This window comes from Ostrea edulis, chromosome 4, assembly GCF_947568905.1.
Source record: "Ostrea edulis chromosome 4, xbOstEdul1.1, whole genome shotgun sequence".
NCBI lineage: Eukaryota > Metazoa > Mollusca > Bivalvia > Ostreida > Ostreidae > Ostrea > Ostrea edulis.
In genome coordinates, this window is record NC_079167.1 from 37,486,655 (window position 1) to 37,504,203 (window position 17,549).

Sequence of the window (17,549 nt, forward strand, 5' to 3'; positions counted from 1 at the left end):
CGAGCAATATTTCTACGAAATTAATGCTCTCATCAATTGAATTGAAGAGAGCAATAATTGAATTAATGCGCGCATTAAGTCAATTATTGCTCTCATTAATTCAATTGATGCGCGCATTAATTCAATTGATGAGAGCAATAATTGAATTGAAGCGCGCATTAATTCATTTGATGAGAGCAATAATTAATTTAATGCGCGCATTAATTCAATTAAAGAGAGCAATAATTGAATTGATGATATCTTCAAATGATTGAAGATATCTTCAATTATTTGAGTTTATGTTAATTTGGCGCTCCATAGATATCAAGTAGGCAAACTGCATTATGATAATAAAGAACAATGAAACCTCTTTGAAAAAAGATGATTTGCCCTTTTAGAACTCAAAAGAAAATTGTATTTCACTGTAATGAGATATTGCTTATTCCTCGCTTGTAAAAGAATTGTAAATTATCAATCGTGTATGATAGTTATACCGATATATCTATCATCTAGTACAAAGTATGAAAATGGAAAGAAGTATAACAAGCACTGGCAACACAACAATTTCTAAAGATCAGAAAATGTGCATATTTATGTGACTGTTAAGGACCATAGGTCTCCATCCTCTCGTTGGAATCGTATGTTTACAGTGCCTAATTATGTGTAAGTTCATTGAATAGATCATGGGAAAACCAACAATTTCAGGCAATTGAGATGGAGAATGGCGTGGAGACGGATCAGAGGGTGACAACCAAAGTCATAGTTACCATTTTAGATGAAGATGACAACAGCCCAACATTTCAGCAATCTTTGTACAACATAACCGTTTTAGAGATGGACAGCAGTTCTATTGCTAATTCAACAACCCCTCTGCCTGGCCTCAATATGAGAGTTGAGGACCCAGATGATGTAAGCAGTTTGTGAACATATAAATATTTCAACTTCATATTTTTAGGTTTATTCTCTTCTATATTCTGTTTTCTATGACCTTGATACAAATTTCTACCATTTGAGTTGTAATGTATCATTGTCACACATTCCTCAAAGTTGCATTTGGCCACAAATAAAGAATTGTTTGTTAGGAACTGCCACATGGGTATTTTTCAGACACAGAAGGAAAGACGTTAATTTTTTTTCTGTTCTAAAGTAATTTCACAATCAAATAGAAAATGCCCACAGAGTTTGATGAAAAATAAATCTTGAAAAAAGGTAGTAAATTTAGCTTTGTATCACCATTTTGAGATTGAGTTAGATCAAATGGTATCTCTCAGTAATTTTGATGTATAGTAGAGAAAAATATTGAATTTCTCAAGATTTTTTATAATATAATTATGTCACTAGAGCTTTTTTTAACACTTGGTTGGCAATTCCAAATACAAATTTTAATTTGACTCAATTAAATTTTAGCCCATTTTTCAATGTAAACAATACAATAAAATTATAATGCATTCATTTCCTAATCTATCTCTAGATTGGCATCTGCTAAAGTCTTAACTTGAAGTACAACAACCCGTTTTGGGCAAATAACCACGATTTATCATTTATAGAGACCAAAGCGTATCAGTAAATAATTACATAAAGCAAATTAAATCAAATAAAGAGAAATCGTGGTTAATCTCCAATGCCCAAACTGTTGTTGGAGTAGGGAAGAAAACAACTATACAGTGCAGTCTTATTTTATGCACTTCCTTATTGTCGAGTATTTGTATAGTATTATATATATCAGTGACAAATGTAATTTGAAGGAAGATGTCTGGCATGAAAAGAGCTCAAAATATGCCAAAGATATTTGACCTTACTTCTGAAATTCAATCCAATTTGATGAAGTCCTCCATTTAATTGACATTGTCCTAAAGTACATGTACCACATATGTGGAGTTCAAAATTTAAATTATTGTGAAAATAAGCAGAATTACAATATTAAATCTTCAATAATAAAATTAATGTAATGGCCATATACAGGTGACTCTTGATGGCTCGAACTTCGATCTCTCGAAGTGAAATCATGGTCCCGATTTTTTTCTCTATATAACGAAGCAAATTTACTATCGATCTCTCAAATGTTCGATCTCTCGAAGTGAAGTTGGGTCCCTTAAAACACATTTCATTGTTTTTCACTCTCGATCTCTCGAAGAGGTGGTAGCGTATACCCACCGTTACACAAGCTTGTAATAATTTCCACTTGGGCCTTACCTGGATTTGGTTGAATGCTGGAGGTATAATTAGGTGTTTACATAGTTGAAACATCACTGGTGCTTCTTTGTGGAGGTGACACACTTGAGTATATAATTGGCTAATTGGTCAGTTTACACCTTGCACTGGGGTTTTGAGTGGTGATGATTAAAATTATATATAATCCTACTATGAATGAAATCTAGAATTTGTTTTGAAGTGACAACAAGAGTAAGTTTTATACATAATTTAGAGATCTACAGACTGTTAAATTTCTCGACTTTGTTCTTTGTGTAAAGTTACTCTAAAACATTGTTTTTCTCATTCGTTAGAATTTTTGTTTTGTTTTGTGCTCTGCTTAGTTTGCGATAGTAAAGTGTCATCTGAACTTGGTTTTGTATGCCTATCTAAACATGATTAAAGAACAAATAAATAAACTTTGAAATGTTTTTATTAATGCAAAATAAGGTTTTTTATTTTTATATCAAAGTACCTGACGAATATGAAGGAAAACATGTCAAAACGATATCATATGATCTTGTTGGTATACATTTCCGGTTACTGTAAAATCTGAACCATACCGGCGGACCTTCAATTTCCGAATATCGATCTCTCGAACTCTTAATCTCTCGAAGTTTTATCAAGGTCCCTTGAACTTCGAGTTATCAAGAGTCATCTGTATAGTTACAGTAAAACCTGTCTAATCCGACTGCACTGGGAGACAAATCTTTTGTCGGAATACAACAGTGTAAAAACAATGAAAACATGAAATTGAGAATGAAAACGGATTGCACAAGTGTCAAATTAGGTAGTTTTCACCGTATATATGTATCCTTTGTTTAATGATACATCTGTTGTTTTTAGCCGAGTAATGCCCAGTTCAGCATATCTATCGTGACTCAGCCGATTCCTGGTCTCTTCAGTGTGACGCCCACCACAGCCACTCAACAGGCACAGGTTTCTCTGATAGTCAACAAGGCCATACAGCTGGACTACGAGAACCCCAGTGTCCGCACACAACAGATCAGAGTGAGTGTTCCTGTTAATTCTACTTCAGAGAGGTGTATACATCTCTCTCTTATAGATAGATAGAGAGAAAGAGAAGAGTATCTAAGTTTAAAAAATGTCTTAAAAAGCAGTCTAACATTCAGGAAAAAATATCAGAATTTCATTGAAATTTAATAATAAAAAATCGTAATAAATATAATAATTTGAATATTGAATGCATGTGAAAATCTTATTTATGTATGGGTGTGCTTACACACTATGAAGTAAATCTAATGACAGTAGAAGATAGTATAGTCATTATGGAGACGTACATCTTATTAGATTTATAAAATCGGTGGCGTTTCACAGCTTAGTTAACATGTTGTAGTTAACGTGTTGTAATGTGTTGCAGCTGTTAGCACAAGATGTCAACAATCCTACTCAGCATTCCTCGACGGCAGTGGTGATCATCAATTTAGAGGACAGCAATGATAACACTCCCCAATTCCCAGCTACGGAGTACATTGCCTCCGTCCGGGAAGACAGGGGCATTGGAAGCTCGATAATTACAATCACTGTAAATATTACCTCAGTTTGAGCTGCCTTGGAAAGGATATATATCCGCTAATAACTTCTCTCAGCATTAATCAGCATATATGTATAATGTATAAAACGGTTTTAATTTGAAATGCGACTTTGACATCAGAATGCTATCTTCAAAAGAAAACATCTTTCTGAAATGAATTCTTGGGTCAGATTTAATAGAATGCGAATCTATAGTATAGATGAAAGTGAATTTTATAAATACAGCTGATTTGAATGCTGAAAAATTACTGTTCTTTTGATTTTATATATTTGTACATATTTCTGTATTCGATATGTTCCAATAAGTATGAGTGTGGAGAAAGTCAGCACTGCCTGCTTGTACATTCATAAATTGATCCTTTGTCTAGCAATTACTTTACAAGACAGGAAGTGTCATGCTGTTTTGATGTTTTAATTTTGCCTAAACCTCGCTGCTTTTTCAACACAGGGCTCCGACAGAGACAGTGGTGAAAATGGTCGTTTGGAGTATTCGCTGCGCGGCACAGGATTAGAAAAGTGAGTTTAATATTTAACAGGATCAAGTCTGTTGCCTTGCCATTTAAAAAAAATTACCAACCTGTCTTACTAAGTATGGTGCAATGTCATTGGAATAATATTTGTAATTATATGCACATTTAATGGATAAGCAAAAAGGATTTGTTTGCAATGACAGATATTCAAGAGAAAGAGGCCCTTGCAAATCTTGTGGACATTTTTCACATTTGTGAAAAAAATGGTCATCAGCATGATATTGTCTCTTACAGAACCCCATAGAATATATGATAGCCTATGTTCACCCTTATAGTAAATGCTAATAGGGTTTTTAAAATGTGTAGATCTTTCATTTCCTTACATGGAATATTATTGTCAAGGACTGCAGCATTCTTCACTTACTACCAGATTCCTCCTCAAATGTTCATCGAATGAAAAGCCAAGCTTGGAAAAAAAAACAATTTGCCCTCTCAAATTTTCATCCAGTTGTTTGATACCTGAAAAACAGCATTCTAGAGTTCAAAATATCTCGCAGTAAAATATCAGATTCTGTTGGTCAAATTTCTATTTGAAACAGCATATGAGATATTTTAGTTTAATATTTTCAATGTTGCTAGCCAGCATGGCACTCAGTCTCCCTGTCGTGTGTGTATGATAATTTTAGCTGTCTTCAAAAGTTTGTTGTCGCCTAAAAATTCTGTTGTTTTTTTTTTTCTTTTTATGTGTAATTAGACAATTATAATCTGTCTGGTGCAATAGATGTATCTGTCGATTCCATTAATTTATTTTTATGACTTTCATGACAGTTACATGTGTCATATTTTAACACACTGTGAAATGTAACTTTCAGATTGTGCATTACAATAAAATGAAATACCCATGTATTTATTATGTATTTTTTGCATCCAGGTTCAATGTCGATCCATCAACAGGCCGTGTCACACTAGCCCAGTCTCTGGATTACGAGGATACGACATCATACCAGTTGCTGTTTAGGGCCGTAGATAAGGGTAATCCTAGTCGGGAGGCCTCCGTCAGTTTGACTATTTCTGTTCTCAACTACAATGACTTTGGACCAGTCTTCAATCCTGACTCTTATCAAACCTCAGTGAACGAAGGAGAAGTGAACATCCTGATTCCTGTTATTGTGAAGGTAATGAAAGGAAAATCCACATTTTCAAAATCTTTCATTCAATTATTGATGTGGCTATGAGTGTGAATCAGTCAAGAGTTTTTAAAAAGATTATTACAGCGAATTACAAAAGACCGGTTGAGTTTTCAATTGCTTGCTGGATTGATCAATATACTTTACAATTTGGTCAGCAAAGTATCACATTTGGTCTGAATTTAGGTCACAGAGTTATTCAGGTATGACAAAGAATTGACAACTTTTTTTTCTCAGTGTGAGTGACAATAACCCCATCTAGTTTTACTGATTATTTCAGTAAAAGAATTTTTCTCATTGTATAGGTCAATAATTTCTTTATTTGTTTCTTCAGAAATTTCCTTTCCATTTCTAAAATATCTCCCCATCTTATTTTTTTTCATGGTTATAAGCTGAATAGGTGTTGTAAAATTCCCAAAGAAAGACACTGCTAGGTAGATGTGCACTAACCAACCCTGAAAACTATAAATAGAATAACTAAACAATAGAAGACTGAACCTGAATGGTTTAGCTAGAATAACATAATTCTATTGGTCAGAAACTGTGAGTAACAATAGAAGAGCATTCTGGAAGTTTTCTTTGTGTGATATGAATCATGGACTGACCTCAAATATAGATTGACAAACAGATGAATGGTACATGTGGACACTTTGTGAGATGTCTAATGAAAATTTCTAAAGTGAAATTGGTGAGAGTTTAGTAAAGTTCAATTTAATAAATAATTTAAAAAATTATGAGAGAGAGAGAAAGAGAGAGAGAGAGAGAGAATGCACCCTTTTCTTTACTAAAGTAATCAAAAGTATTTTTGAAAGAGAGATATAATCAAATTTGATTTTATTCCAAATTTATTGATTTAGAAAGACTAGAAATAATGTTTCAAATATGAAAGAGAAAGAGAGTGCAACTTCTTTTTTTTTTACTTAAACATGTTAAAGTAATCAAATGTAAATTTTGAGAGAAATATAATCAAATTTGATTTTAATTGATATTCACTTTTAAAAAAACACCTAGGGAAATAGCTGCAAAAGACACTGAAATCAACTCAGATTTACCTGTAAAAGCAATCTACGCTTGAGTAACTTTGTGACCTAAATTCAGACCAAATGTGATTCTTGGCTGACCAAATTGTAAAGTCTATTGATCAATCCAGCAGGCAATAGAAAACTCAACTGGTGTTTTGTAATTCGCTGTAATTTAGAAAATGAAGTACAATTATGCCATACAGTTGAGATACCCTTCCTTTTAATGGGATCTTTTGAATGATGCATCATAGATTGTCATATAACTTGATTAATACTCCAGTGTCTCTATTATCATTCATTTTTAAACGCTTGATGTACCCTAAAGTGTTTTTTATCATCATTTATTTAAAGTTACTGTAATAGACAGGTAATTATGAATAAAATTCTAAATCTTATTTTCTCGTTATTGGAAAAATCTTATTAAAGGTTTTTTAAAAGGCATAAAGTTTTAAGAGTCGTTACTTTTTTTTTCATGTGTAGGCTCGAGACCAAGAATCTTTGGATAACATCACATATGCCATTGTTGCTGGAAATACAGCTGATAATGCATTTGTCCTTAACCTGAGAACAGGGGTGCTTTCTCTGTCCAGAGGCCTTAACTATGAGGAGACTCCCAGACGGAGTGGATTGTAAGCGATTATCAAGTCTAGTAGGAATTTTTTACATTTAAGAATATGAATTTCAACTTTGAAAATACATGAGGGTATGAACTACCTTACTTCGACTCGCCGACATGCTTCATGAAGTGAATTAGCATGAAAAGTATGCTGGCATGGAGCATTGCAGTTCATACTCTCAGGTATTTTCAAATAGGAAATTTATTTTTATGCCCCCCTTCAAAGAAGAGGGGCATATTGGTTTGCACCTGTCGGTCGGTCGGTCGGTAGACCACATGTTGTCTGCTCAATATCTTGAGAACCATTCTCTTGATTGTAATGATATTTCATATGTGGTTATGAAAAGAAGAGGACCCCTATTTTTTTCAGGTCAAAAGGTTAAAGGTCAAGGGTCAATCTACTCTGGAAATAGGAATATACTGTCCGCTCAATATCTTGAGAACCCTTTACTTGACAGACATCAAACTTGGTACAATGGTACATCTTCAGGAGAAGATGACTACTAATGATTTTGAGGTCACATGGTCAAGGGTCAAACTGGACATAGGAATATACTGTCCATTTAATATCTTGAGAACCCTTTGCTTGACAGACATCAAACATGGTACACTGGTACATCTTCAGGAGTTGATGACCCCTATTGATTTTGAGGTCACATGGTCAATCCACTCTGACATAGGAAGATATTGTCTGCTCAATATTTTGAATTGATGATACTACTCTCAATTAAATGATGTGTGTGTGTGTATTTGCACCATGGTGGGGGGGGGGGGGGGGGGAATATGTGTTTTACAAACATCTGTTGTTTATATTTACTTTGTACTTTTATTTCTGTCAGAATTCCCAGCTGTTTTAGAATAGAAGTACTATATTTATTGAGATTCATTCGCACTTTGTTCTAAACTGCATCACATTCATTAGAAAAATTGCTGTCACTACAACTGGTAAACTGATATCAAAGGCAAAACATTGAAAATGTAAACATCATCATGGAGTATCAAATATCACAAAGAATATATGGAGTAGAGATTATTTCATTAAATTTTAATTCATATCAAGGTGATTTTTTCTTCTTGTTTTGGACAGTTTCAGCCTGACTGTACAAGCCACAGATTCAGACTTCCCTCCACAGTCCTCCAACACAACTATTACAGTATTAGTCATTGTAAGTATCAAATACATCATTTGTTTCTGTTCCTAGTGTATTCCCTGATCATTCTGAGTACACAGATAAGTACTTAGTATTCAAATTTGAGATATTTTGTCTGTTCTTTAACAGGATAAAAATAACCATGACCCAACATTTGTACAGTCTCAATATACGGCAAATATCAGCGAGGGAGCAGTTTTAGGTAGGTCTCAGAACACAGCTCAGGTTAATCACAAGCATAGCTGAGCACTCAGAACACAGCTCAGGTTAGTCAAAGCATAGCTTACCATTCTTACAATATTTGGAAGACAGCTCAAATCATCTGCAGTGGACTTGTAACCACCCCTTGAAGGTGTTTATAAGTATTTTATTGGTCGGTACGCACGCACTAAGATTATCACTGTGAATCAAAGGTCTAAGCTACTTGTATGAAGATTTAGGAAGGATTTTAAGAATTGAAGAAAAGAAATTAGTTTTATGTAAAAGGTCGGGGGGTATAGATATTTTCAGCTGTTGAACTATGGATTAATACCTGGTACTTAAGTCTAGAAGTTCTGTTGTTAAATAGATGTCTTATTAATTGTCAGGGTCCTTTGTGAAGAGTGTCTCAGCCACTGACCAAGATTTCGGATCCAATGGAAACATTTCTTACTACATCTGGAGTGGGGGACTTGACCACTTTCTCATTGACCAACAGGGTCAGGTCACAGTCAGCGGTGGGGCAGCCCTAGACGTGGACACTGTCCGTAGATATGATGTCATAGTAAGTACAGAGTGAACATGCAATGTAACTTGATGACAATGACGATTGGTGATCGATTTTTACTAGAAGACTAATGTTGTGATTGGATTATAATTGATTTGCATGTCAATTAACTTCTGAACTGAAAATGTATGACAGTAGTCAAATAATTGCTGCTCTACACAATAGTAGATAGAACTCTCAAAGTCACAAATAACAGGCTGTGACTATACTAATATAACAGGCTGTGACTATAGTAATATAACAGGCTGTGACTATAGTAATATAACAGGCTGTGACTATACTAATATAACAGGCTGTCACTATACTAATATAACAGGCTGTGACTATAGTAATATAACAGGCTGTGACTATACTAATATAACAGGCTGTCACTATACTGATATAACAGGCTGTCATTCTACTAATATAACAGGTTGTCACTATACTAATATAACAGGCTGTCACTATACTAATATAACAGGCTGTCACTATAGTAATATAACAGGCTGTGACTATACTAATATAACAGGCTGTCACTATACTAATATAACAGGCTGTCACTATACTAATATAACAGGCTGTGACTACACTAATATAACAGGCTGTGACTATAGTAATATAACAGGCTGTGACTATACTAATATAACAGTATGTCACTATACTAATATAACAGGCTGTCACTCTACTAATATAACAGTATGTGACTATACTAATATAACAGGCTGTCACTATACTAATATAACAGGCTGTCACTATACTAATATAACAGGCTGTCAGTATAGTAATATAACAGGCTGTGACTATACTAATATAACAGTATGTGACTATACTGATATAACAGGCTGTGACTATACTAATATAACAGACTGTCACTATGCTAATATAACAGTATGTGACTATACTAATATAACAGGCTGTGACTATACTAATATAACAGGATGTCACTATACTAATATAACAGGCTGTCACTATAGTAATATAACAGGCTGTCACTATACTAATATAACAGTATGTGACTATACTAATATAACAGGCTGTCACTCTACTAATATAACAGGCTGTCACTCTACTAATATAACAGTATGTGACTATACTAATATAACAGGTTGTGACTATACTAATATAACAGGCTATGACTATACTAATATAACAGGCTGTCACTATACTAATATAACAGGCTGTCACTATACTAATATAACAGGCTGTCACTATACTAATATAACAGGCTGTCACTATACTAATAAATGCATGAAACAAACAAACAAAACCTTTAAAAAATTCTACTTGGCTTAAAGTAGTAATTTCAATAGTTCATTGAATGAGATTTACATAATTTGAATACTGATTAATCAATAATCGTCAAATTGATTTTGTATGGACAAGAGTTATAGGCATTTTGATGCACAATGTATATAGACTCATAAAAAATTTCTGTTACTGAACCTTTTCAAAAACTCTGAAAACCTTGAGTCCAGAACTTGACACAACAAATCTCACAGGCAAACCTGTTTGGAGCTTGAAAGAGTAATTTTCTTTACATGACTGTGACATGTTGAATGTTTTCTGTATTTTAGATTCATGCTCGAGACCAAGGGAGTCCCCCGAGAACTGGTTCCACAACCCTCATAGTGACCCTCAACGACTCCAACAACAAGGACCCATTCTTCACTGAGCAGTTCTACATTGGATCAGTACAGGAAAGTGAGTATGAATATTGGTAATGTTTTATCACATTATGAATGGGATGCATGCATGCACATGCATGTATTTAAAACTACATGTAATATAAAAATGGTCTGTTTCTTTATCCAACAATATTTCTAGTTAAGTACAAATTTAGAGGTGTATTGGTGCTTGACTCAGAGGGATAGGAGATATATTTACTGAAATAAGCATTGCATTACAGCAAGAGGTCTTATATGTCTCAAAAGTTGCCCTTATAATTATCATAAATCAGGTTCTTATGTATAAATATGTTTCCTAGTGATTTTGCTATTAAAGTAAGAAAAATGGAAATGCTCCTATTTTTAGACCTGGCATTTCAGATATAGGAGTAAAATGAAAATCAACAGATGTTTTTCTAATATACAAACACCATGGAGGTTTCTTATGTGACATGTGTTGATCATTTTCAGCGGTGTCGATTGGAACATCTGTGTTACAAGTGAAGGCTGACGATACTGACAGCACTAAGTCGCTGCAGTATTCTATAGACCAACTCAGCATCATCGCCAAAAACACAGACGGGACGCGGATCCAGGCATTATATCCTTACGACTTCAGGGTACGTCTTGAAAAACCTGACACTTTTTAAAGCATTGTTTGAGCCATGTACAAAATATTTTTGGGAAGGAATAGATGAATACAGAGCAAATGTTTTATCTCATTTTTCATGAAGTTCTATAAAGCTATCAAAATGAATTTGTGAATTCAAAAAGGTTAACTTCTTTTTCATTTGATACTTTTAAGTCATATTAAGGAGTTGTCAGAAAATTATAGCCAAAGTAAAAATTTTCTTTACTTGTAGGAGGCTTTTGAGATTGAGCCGACTTCTGGTGTAATTAAAGTGAAGTCGGCCCTGAAACGTGATAGTGCAGCCGAAATAGATTTCAACGTTATTGTCAGAGATGTAAATGCTGAGAACAACAAACCGCAAACGGCCACAGGTGACAAGCTTCATTTAATGAAAACTACAAATCTAGTTATTGTGAATGAAAACCACAGGTGACAAGCTTCATTTAATGAAAACTACAAATCTAGTTATTGTGAATGAAAACTATTATGTTACGAGACTCCTCAGTTTCTCAATGAATGAATTTGATACAATAAATGATCAACTGTGGCAGATGTATATGAAACTCCTCAGTTTCTCAATGAATGAATTTTATACACGAAATGATCCATTGTGGCAGATGTATATGAAGTGTTTATTTCAATAATCTTATTCAGGAATAGCATCTTGCAAAATGAAAATAATAATTGTGTTTATCAGTTATGTACCAATCTCGCGTGTTTCTTTTCAGCTCTTGTATTGATAACGATATTGGGTTCGGCTGATTTAACTCCTTACTTTGCTCCTCCGTGGACTGTGACCAATCCTACATATTACTACACTCTGCCTGAGGAGCTGGCCATTGGTACAGTCACATCAACGCTTATTGCCACTGACCCCAAGGGGCCATTCCAGATCACCAACTTCCAGGAAATAGCAGAATCTAATGGAGGAGATCTGGGAGATTATTTCTCAGTCAATCAAACATCAGGTTTATAACATTTACTGATAAATATATATTATTACTACAGTAACTTGATCCGATCATGTCGAGTTGACAGGTGCGAATCATCAGATCAAATGAGACGCAAAGTTACTGAAGTAATGATAAATTTATTATATACCCCTTATATATTTTTAAATCCACATTTATAAGATAATAAATGTAATCCAAGTTATCTAAAACACAGACATACAGTGAAATTACATTTTGTGTACACAGTTTTGTTTGTGACGCTGTCAATATTTAGAGGATACTGATACAGAATCAGAAAAACACAGTGTGGTGATCCGGAAAATCGGATCACACTCTTTGAAATCAACAGTATCAAAAAACAAAACATTGATGGGTATATAGTAAAAGGGTTTATTGCTATGCTGTATTTGTATACCTTAGTAAACCTAATAGATTTTAGTATCCAAACTTTTGAACATATTTTCTGCCTTTAGTGATTTTGGTCTTAGTTTTATAACCAGTGAGTGACCCATGACTGTTGCAGGTCAGATAAAAGTGAACCGACGTTTGGACTATGATAACTTGAACTTCAAACTGATCAAGTTCCGTGTGCGGGCATTTTCAAAAGATAATCTCAGGAGTGTGGATGCTAACATCACTGTTCAAGTTCAGGATATCAACGACAATGTTCCAGAATTTTCACAAACAGTAAGCTATATTTTTAAATTAAGGTCATATGCATCGCTGTGACATTTCAAGTACAGTTCACTTGTATCCTATCTTGTTACTTGAGGTACAAGTATATTACCAGTATAGGTTTTGATAGTTCCTAGTCATGGCAAGTGAAAATGTAAAGTCAGTTTTTATATTTTACAGAAGGTTGTGTATATGGACATTCCTATTAAAGTTATTGTAATGAAAAATGGGAGAGAAATCTTTGGATCAATTGGGGATCGAACCCAGGACCTTTGCATTTACTAGTTATAGGTGCTCTAATCACTGAGCTATAACCATGCAGGTCAAAGTAATAGGGCAATATTACTACAATATAAAATTTAAAACTATTTCTGAAACCATGCAAGCACTCTCCATATCGAGGAAATCAAAATATAATGTTAGAGAGAGAAAATGTCAGAAACGTTGCATATGACTTTTAAGAGTACGTACATTTTGTGTGTTGTGTTAATGTGATACCCCTTTCTGAGTGTTAACAGAATGATTCTTATATTGATCTATTAAGTGCAAAAGAATAACAAAAACACATGTAACATATTTTTGTTGCCAAATGTACAGCAAAGTTTATACTAAAACGATGGGGACCATCAAAATTTCTCTGCTATAAAATAATTTAATATCACTTTGAGGAGTGAGAGTTACAAAGTTATTCTGTAAGTGTTTACATGGAAACATTGTTTGTTCCATTGTTCCATTTTCTGCAGTGAAAAGAACTACATGTACAAAACTACTGTAGAATCATTTAAATTCGTGGGGGCCAATTTTCGTGGATTGCTGAATTTTTACGGTTTCGTGGGGACGTAATTTCGTGGATTTATATATTTGTAAGATTTTTGTATACTAGTTGTCTTTATTCATTGAGGATGTAAATTCGTGGGTGAGGGGTACCCACAAATTCCACGAAAATTGAGCCACCACGAATTCTAATGACTCCACAGTATATAGTGATTTATTTAAAACTGTTCTTTGTTGAATGTGAATTACAGAAATATACAGTGACTGTTGCTGAAGACCGAGTTTACCCCTACCAGATAGCCACCGTCTTTGCCAGTGATAAAGACAGTGGAAGTTATTCAGAGATTGCTTATTCACTCAGTGGACAAGGCCATGAGAAATTTATGATCCTGAAATCTGTAAGCTGTGTTTGTAGAGGATTAGGAGGTTCAATTTATACAATGTATTTACATACACACACAAAGAGGAAGAGCTACCTGTACGTACAGTGGGTTTTTTCTGTGGGATGATAAATTTGGCTTATTTTAGCGGTAAGATATAGCTTCCCGCCAAAATTCCACTCGCCAAATATTCGTCCAATTGCGAAGTCAGTATTTACAAGAGGGATGACTCTTCCTAGTCTGCCAAAATTCATTGCGCTAAAATTATTAGCATATGTCCTTTGAGCCAGCAAATCGCCAAATTTTAGATCTGCGGAAAAAAACTCGCTATACAGTATTTTCTCAAACATTACTCATTGTAGAAACTGAAATGTAAAAATATGTCAAATCAGGATGTGTTTTCCTGAAAACATACATTGTAAATTTACTTTGAATAGCGCCTGTATTTCAGAGTAAGGAAATTGGAGTCGTAAGTATCTGAATGAAATTGACAACAGGACAGAAATGTGCAGCTGCATGGCTGATAGAATTCATGTGCATACGTCATTTTGACAATGCTTTTTATCATATGATTGAATAATTCTTACACCCCCTGCAAAAGAAGTTTAGGGGGTCACCTTGTCCGTCTGTCCATAAACATAATTTGTCCATAGTATGTCTCTAACACTGATGAACAGATTTGATTAAAACTTTCTGTATATCTTATATGAATTATGAAGTTGTGCATTTGCTAAAATAACAGATTGAGATTTTTTAACCTTTAAGGAACTTATGGAATTTTAAAAAAAAAAAAATGATTTTGAGGAGGTGATGTCATGGTCCAGAATATGTCTTAAAAACTACAGTGAACAAATTTGATTCAATTTTGTGTATATATTATGTATATATTATGAAGTTGTGCTCCTGTCATTTTTATTGAAATTTTATTACTAATTCAAGGAATTTATGGATATTTTTATTTTACAAATTTTTTTTAACTTTACGGACTTGGTAATTTTCCTATTTTATTGATCTGCTCTCTCACAGAGATTACTGCATTAGTTTAGGAGAGGGTATAATGGAATCATCAGTCCATTGTCTGTCTGCCCATCTGTTTGAAGATATGATTTTGTCCAGACATTTTTAAGAGACGTACTAGAGCAGAGATTTTCATGAAAATTTGTGCATTTGTTATTACACACTGAGGTCATTTGAATTCTGTGTATTCAGATGAAACATAAACAATGTTGAAAATCATGTCTTTCTGGTCTTCATTTTAATACACATTATTTCAAATATGCCTTTATATCAATGAGCCTCATGAGGGTTATTACGACAGTTCTAGTTGGGTTTCTGATTGGCTGAGATCCAACAAAGTAGAAAAAGAGAATGTTATATTCACCACCACATGCCATCAAGGTGAATATAGCATTTGATTTTTCCAACATCAGTCCAAAAATAGAGAGTGAATTCCCAATTATATGATTGGGTAGTATTTTTGGTCATCCAATGAAAACTTGCGTCTTTGATCACTTACAACTAGGTCATGCACTCTAACTGTAAAGGAAGGTGGCCAACCAGGTATTGTTTCTTAAGCTCTAGTAACGGATTTCAATACTTCGAATTATTCAGTCATATGATAAAACAATTATTGACATTTTCTCTTTCAATACAATGCTAAGGTTCCCTTTACGTATAATATTCACCTTACCCTCCAGGCAGGCTCAGTGAATATTGTACTTCTCAGTCAGCTAAGGCTAGGTATTGACCTCAGAAATGTCAATAATGGTATGATATTTGTAGCTAGTGTATCATGAGCATGTCATCAGATAGATATACTTTACTTAGTCCTTGTCGGTGAAAAAAAAGTACCAATCTTGTGTCAGAAAGTATTTGAATTGCATGATTACAGCTTTGTATATTACTGGCCTTTGTAGACTAGAGCAGAAGACGAGGTGAACATTTGTTTTAAAAATTGTCCATTTGCATGCATATATGTGATAGAACTTAGGATATTTGATTTGGAGAAGGGGTACATTTGTGAACTGAAAATGCATTATTTAGTATTGCTGCTTTAGGGAATGGTATAGGGCTGAAAAATGTGTGATGTAGCATGTGTGAAACACTGCATCAGAGAACGGTGAATGCAGATGAAAAAGCACTCTGACACGTTGAGAGTCTGATGCTTGTTGTGACAGAGCACTATGAATCACTGTCTGTAATCACAAATATTGAAGTACTTTTTAAAAAACAAAACAATATGTTGTAACATTTAAATTCAACGATTAGTTCTTGACACATATTTGGGTGGAAGAAAGGGCAAAAAATAGCATGTTAGAGTGTTCATTTTCTCGTGCATGGTATTTTCAGGGCCGTAAATTAACCTTCAATTTGGAGGAGGCAGGAAATTAGGCGGGGGTCTGGGGGCCGCCCAGGCCCCCAGACGCTGAGCACATTTTGTGCACACTGAACACATTTCGTGCAAACTCCTTGATTCTAGGGCCTTCTAAGATGTTACTTGACTAACTCATTCTAAAAGAAAGATTTGGAATGCTTTTTAAGGGAGGTATCATGTTCTTAGTTATTGGAAACAACATAAATTCTAATGAACTTTAAATTTTAATTTTTTTTTGGCTCAAAAGTTGGAGGAGGCAGCTGCCTCCTCCGCCTCCATGTAATTTACGGCCCTGATTTTTTGCCCTTTCTGCCACCCATACACAGACAATTTTTCATAATAGTGACTTGAAAACATGCATTTTCAGGGACTGTTATTAATTGGGAACAGAACAGTTTTGGATCATGAGACGACTCCTGAATATAACATGTTGCTAACTGCCCAAGACAATCCACGCGCTTTGTCTTCAGAAGTACAACAGAGATCTTCTGTACCAGTAAGTATACTTCCCGAAAAGTACATTCAGATTATATAGCACAAATTATGTCTTCTCAGAGGTGCATAAAAATATTTATATATATATATACATGTATATACAGTGAAAACTGCATGTCTTTTATCTAACACCTGTACAATCCATTTCACTGGGTATTCCGACCCTTCATATTTTTATTGTTTTTAGCTTTTCTGATTGCCTGTCGTCTGTAAACTTTTTACATTTTCGACTTCTTCTCAAGAACCACTGAACCAATTTCAACCAAACTTGGCAAAAAACATCCTTAGGTGAAGGGCTTTCAAGTTTGTTCAAATGAAGGATCATGCCCCCCTAGATAAGACATTTTTGTGAGATAATCACAAAAATGCAAAAATAGGGTAGGGTCATCTAAAAAATTTCCTTCTCAAGAACCAATGGGCCAGAAGAGCTGAAATTTACATGAAAGTTTTCTGACATAATGCAGATTCAAGTTTGTTATAACCATGACCCTTGGAGTAGGTTGGGACCACAATAGGGGATCAAAGTTTTACAAGTGAATATATAGAGAAAATCTTTAAAAATCTTCCCAAAAACCACTGGGCCAGGAAAGTACAAATTTACATGAAAGCTTATTGACATAGTGCAGATTCAAGTTTGTTAAATTCATGTCCCCCAGGAGTAGGGTGGAGCCACAATAGGGCATCAAAGT

General features: G+C 34.4%; 1 protein-coding gene across 1 annotated transcript in view; it reads left to right on the forward strand.

Annotated features, from left to right (window-relative positions):
* Positions 1-17,549, forward strand: part of LOC125669783 (cadherin-87A-like) — a 42,238-nt gene that overhangs the window by 14,750 nt on the left and 9,939 nt on the right. Inside the window, 17 exon segments of the mRNA XM_048904542.2 lie at positions 685-888; positions 3,016-3,180; positions 3,551-3,715; positions 4,172-4,239; positions 5,125-5,368; positions 6,883-7,031; positions 8,106-8,184; positions 8,299-8,371; positions 8,757-8,932; positions 10,489-10,615; positions 11,050-11,198; positions 11,442-11,580; positions 11,938-12,177; positions 12,686-12,849; positions 13,863-14,009; positions 14,443-14,460; positions 16,733-16,861. Coding sequence (XP_048760499.2) covers positions 685-888; positions 3,016-3,180; positions 3,551-3,715; positions 4,172-4,239; positions 5,125-5,368; positions 6,883-7,031; positions 8,106-8,184; positions 8,299-8,371; positions 8,757-8,932; positions 10,489-10,615; positions 11,050-11,198; positions 11,442-11,580; positions 11,938-12,177; positions 12,686-12,849; positions 13,863-14,009; positions 14,443-14,460; positions 16,733-16,861 — 2,436 coding nt within the window.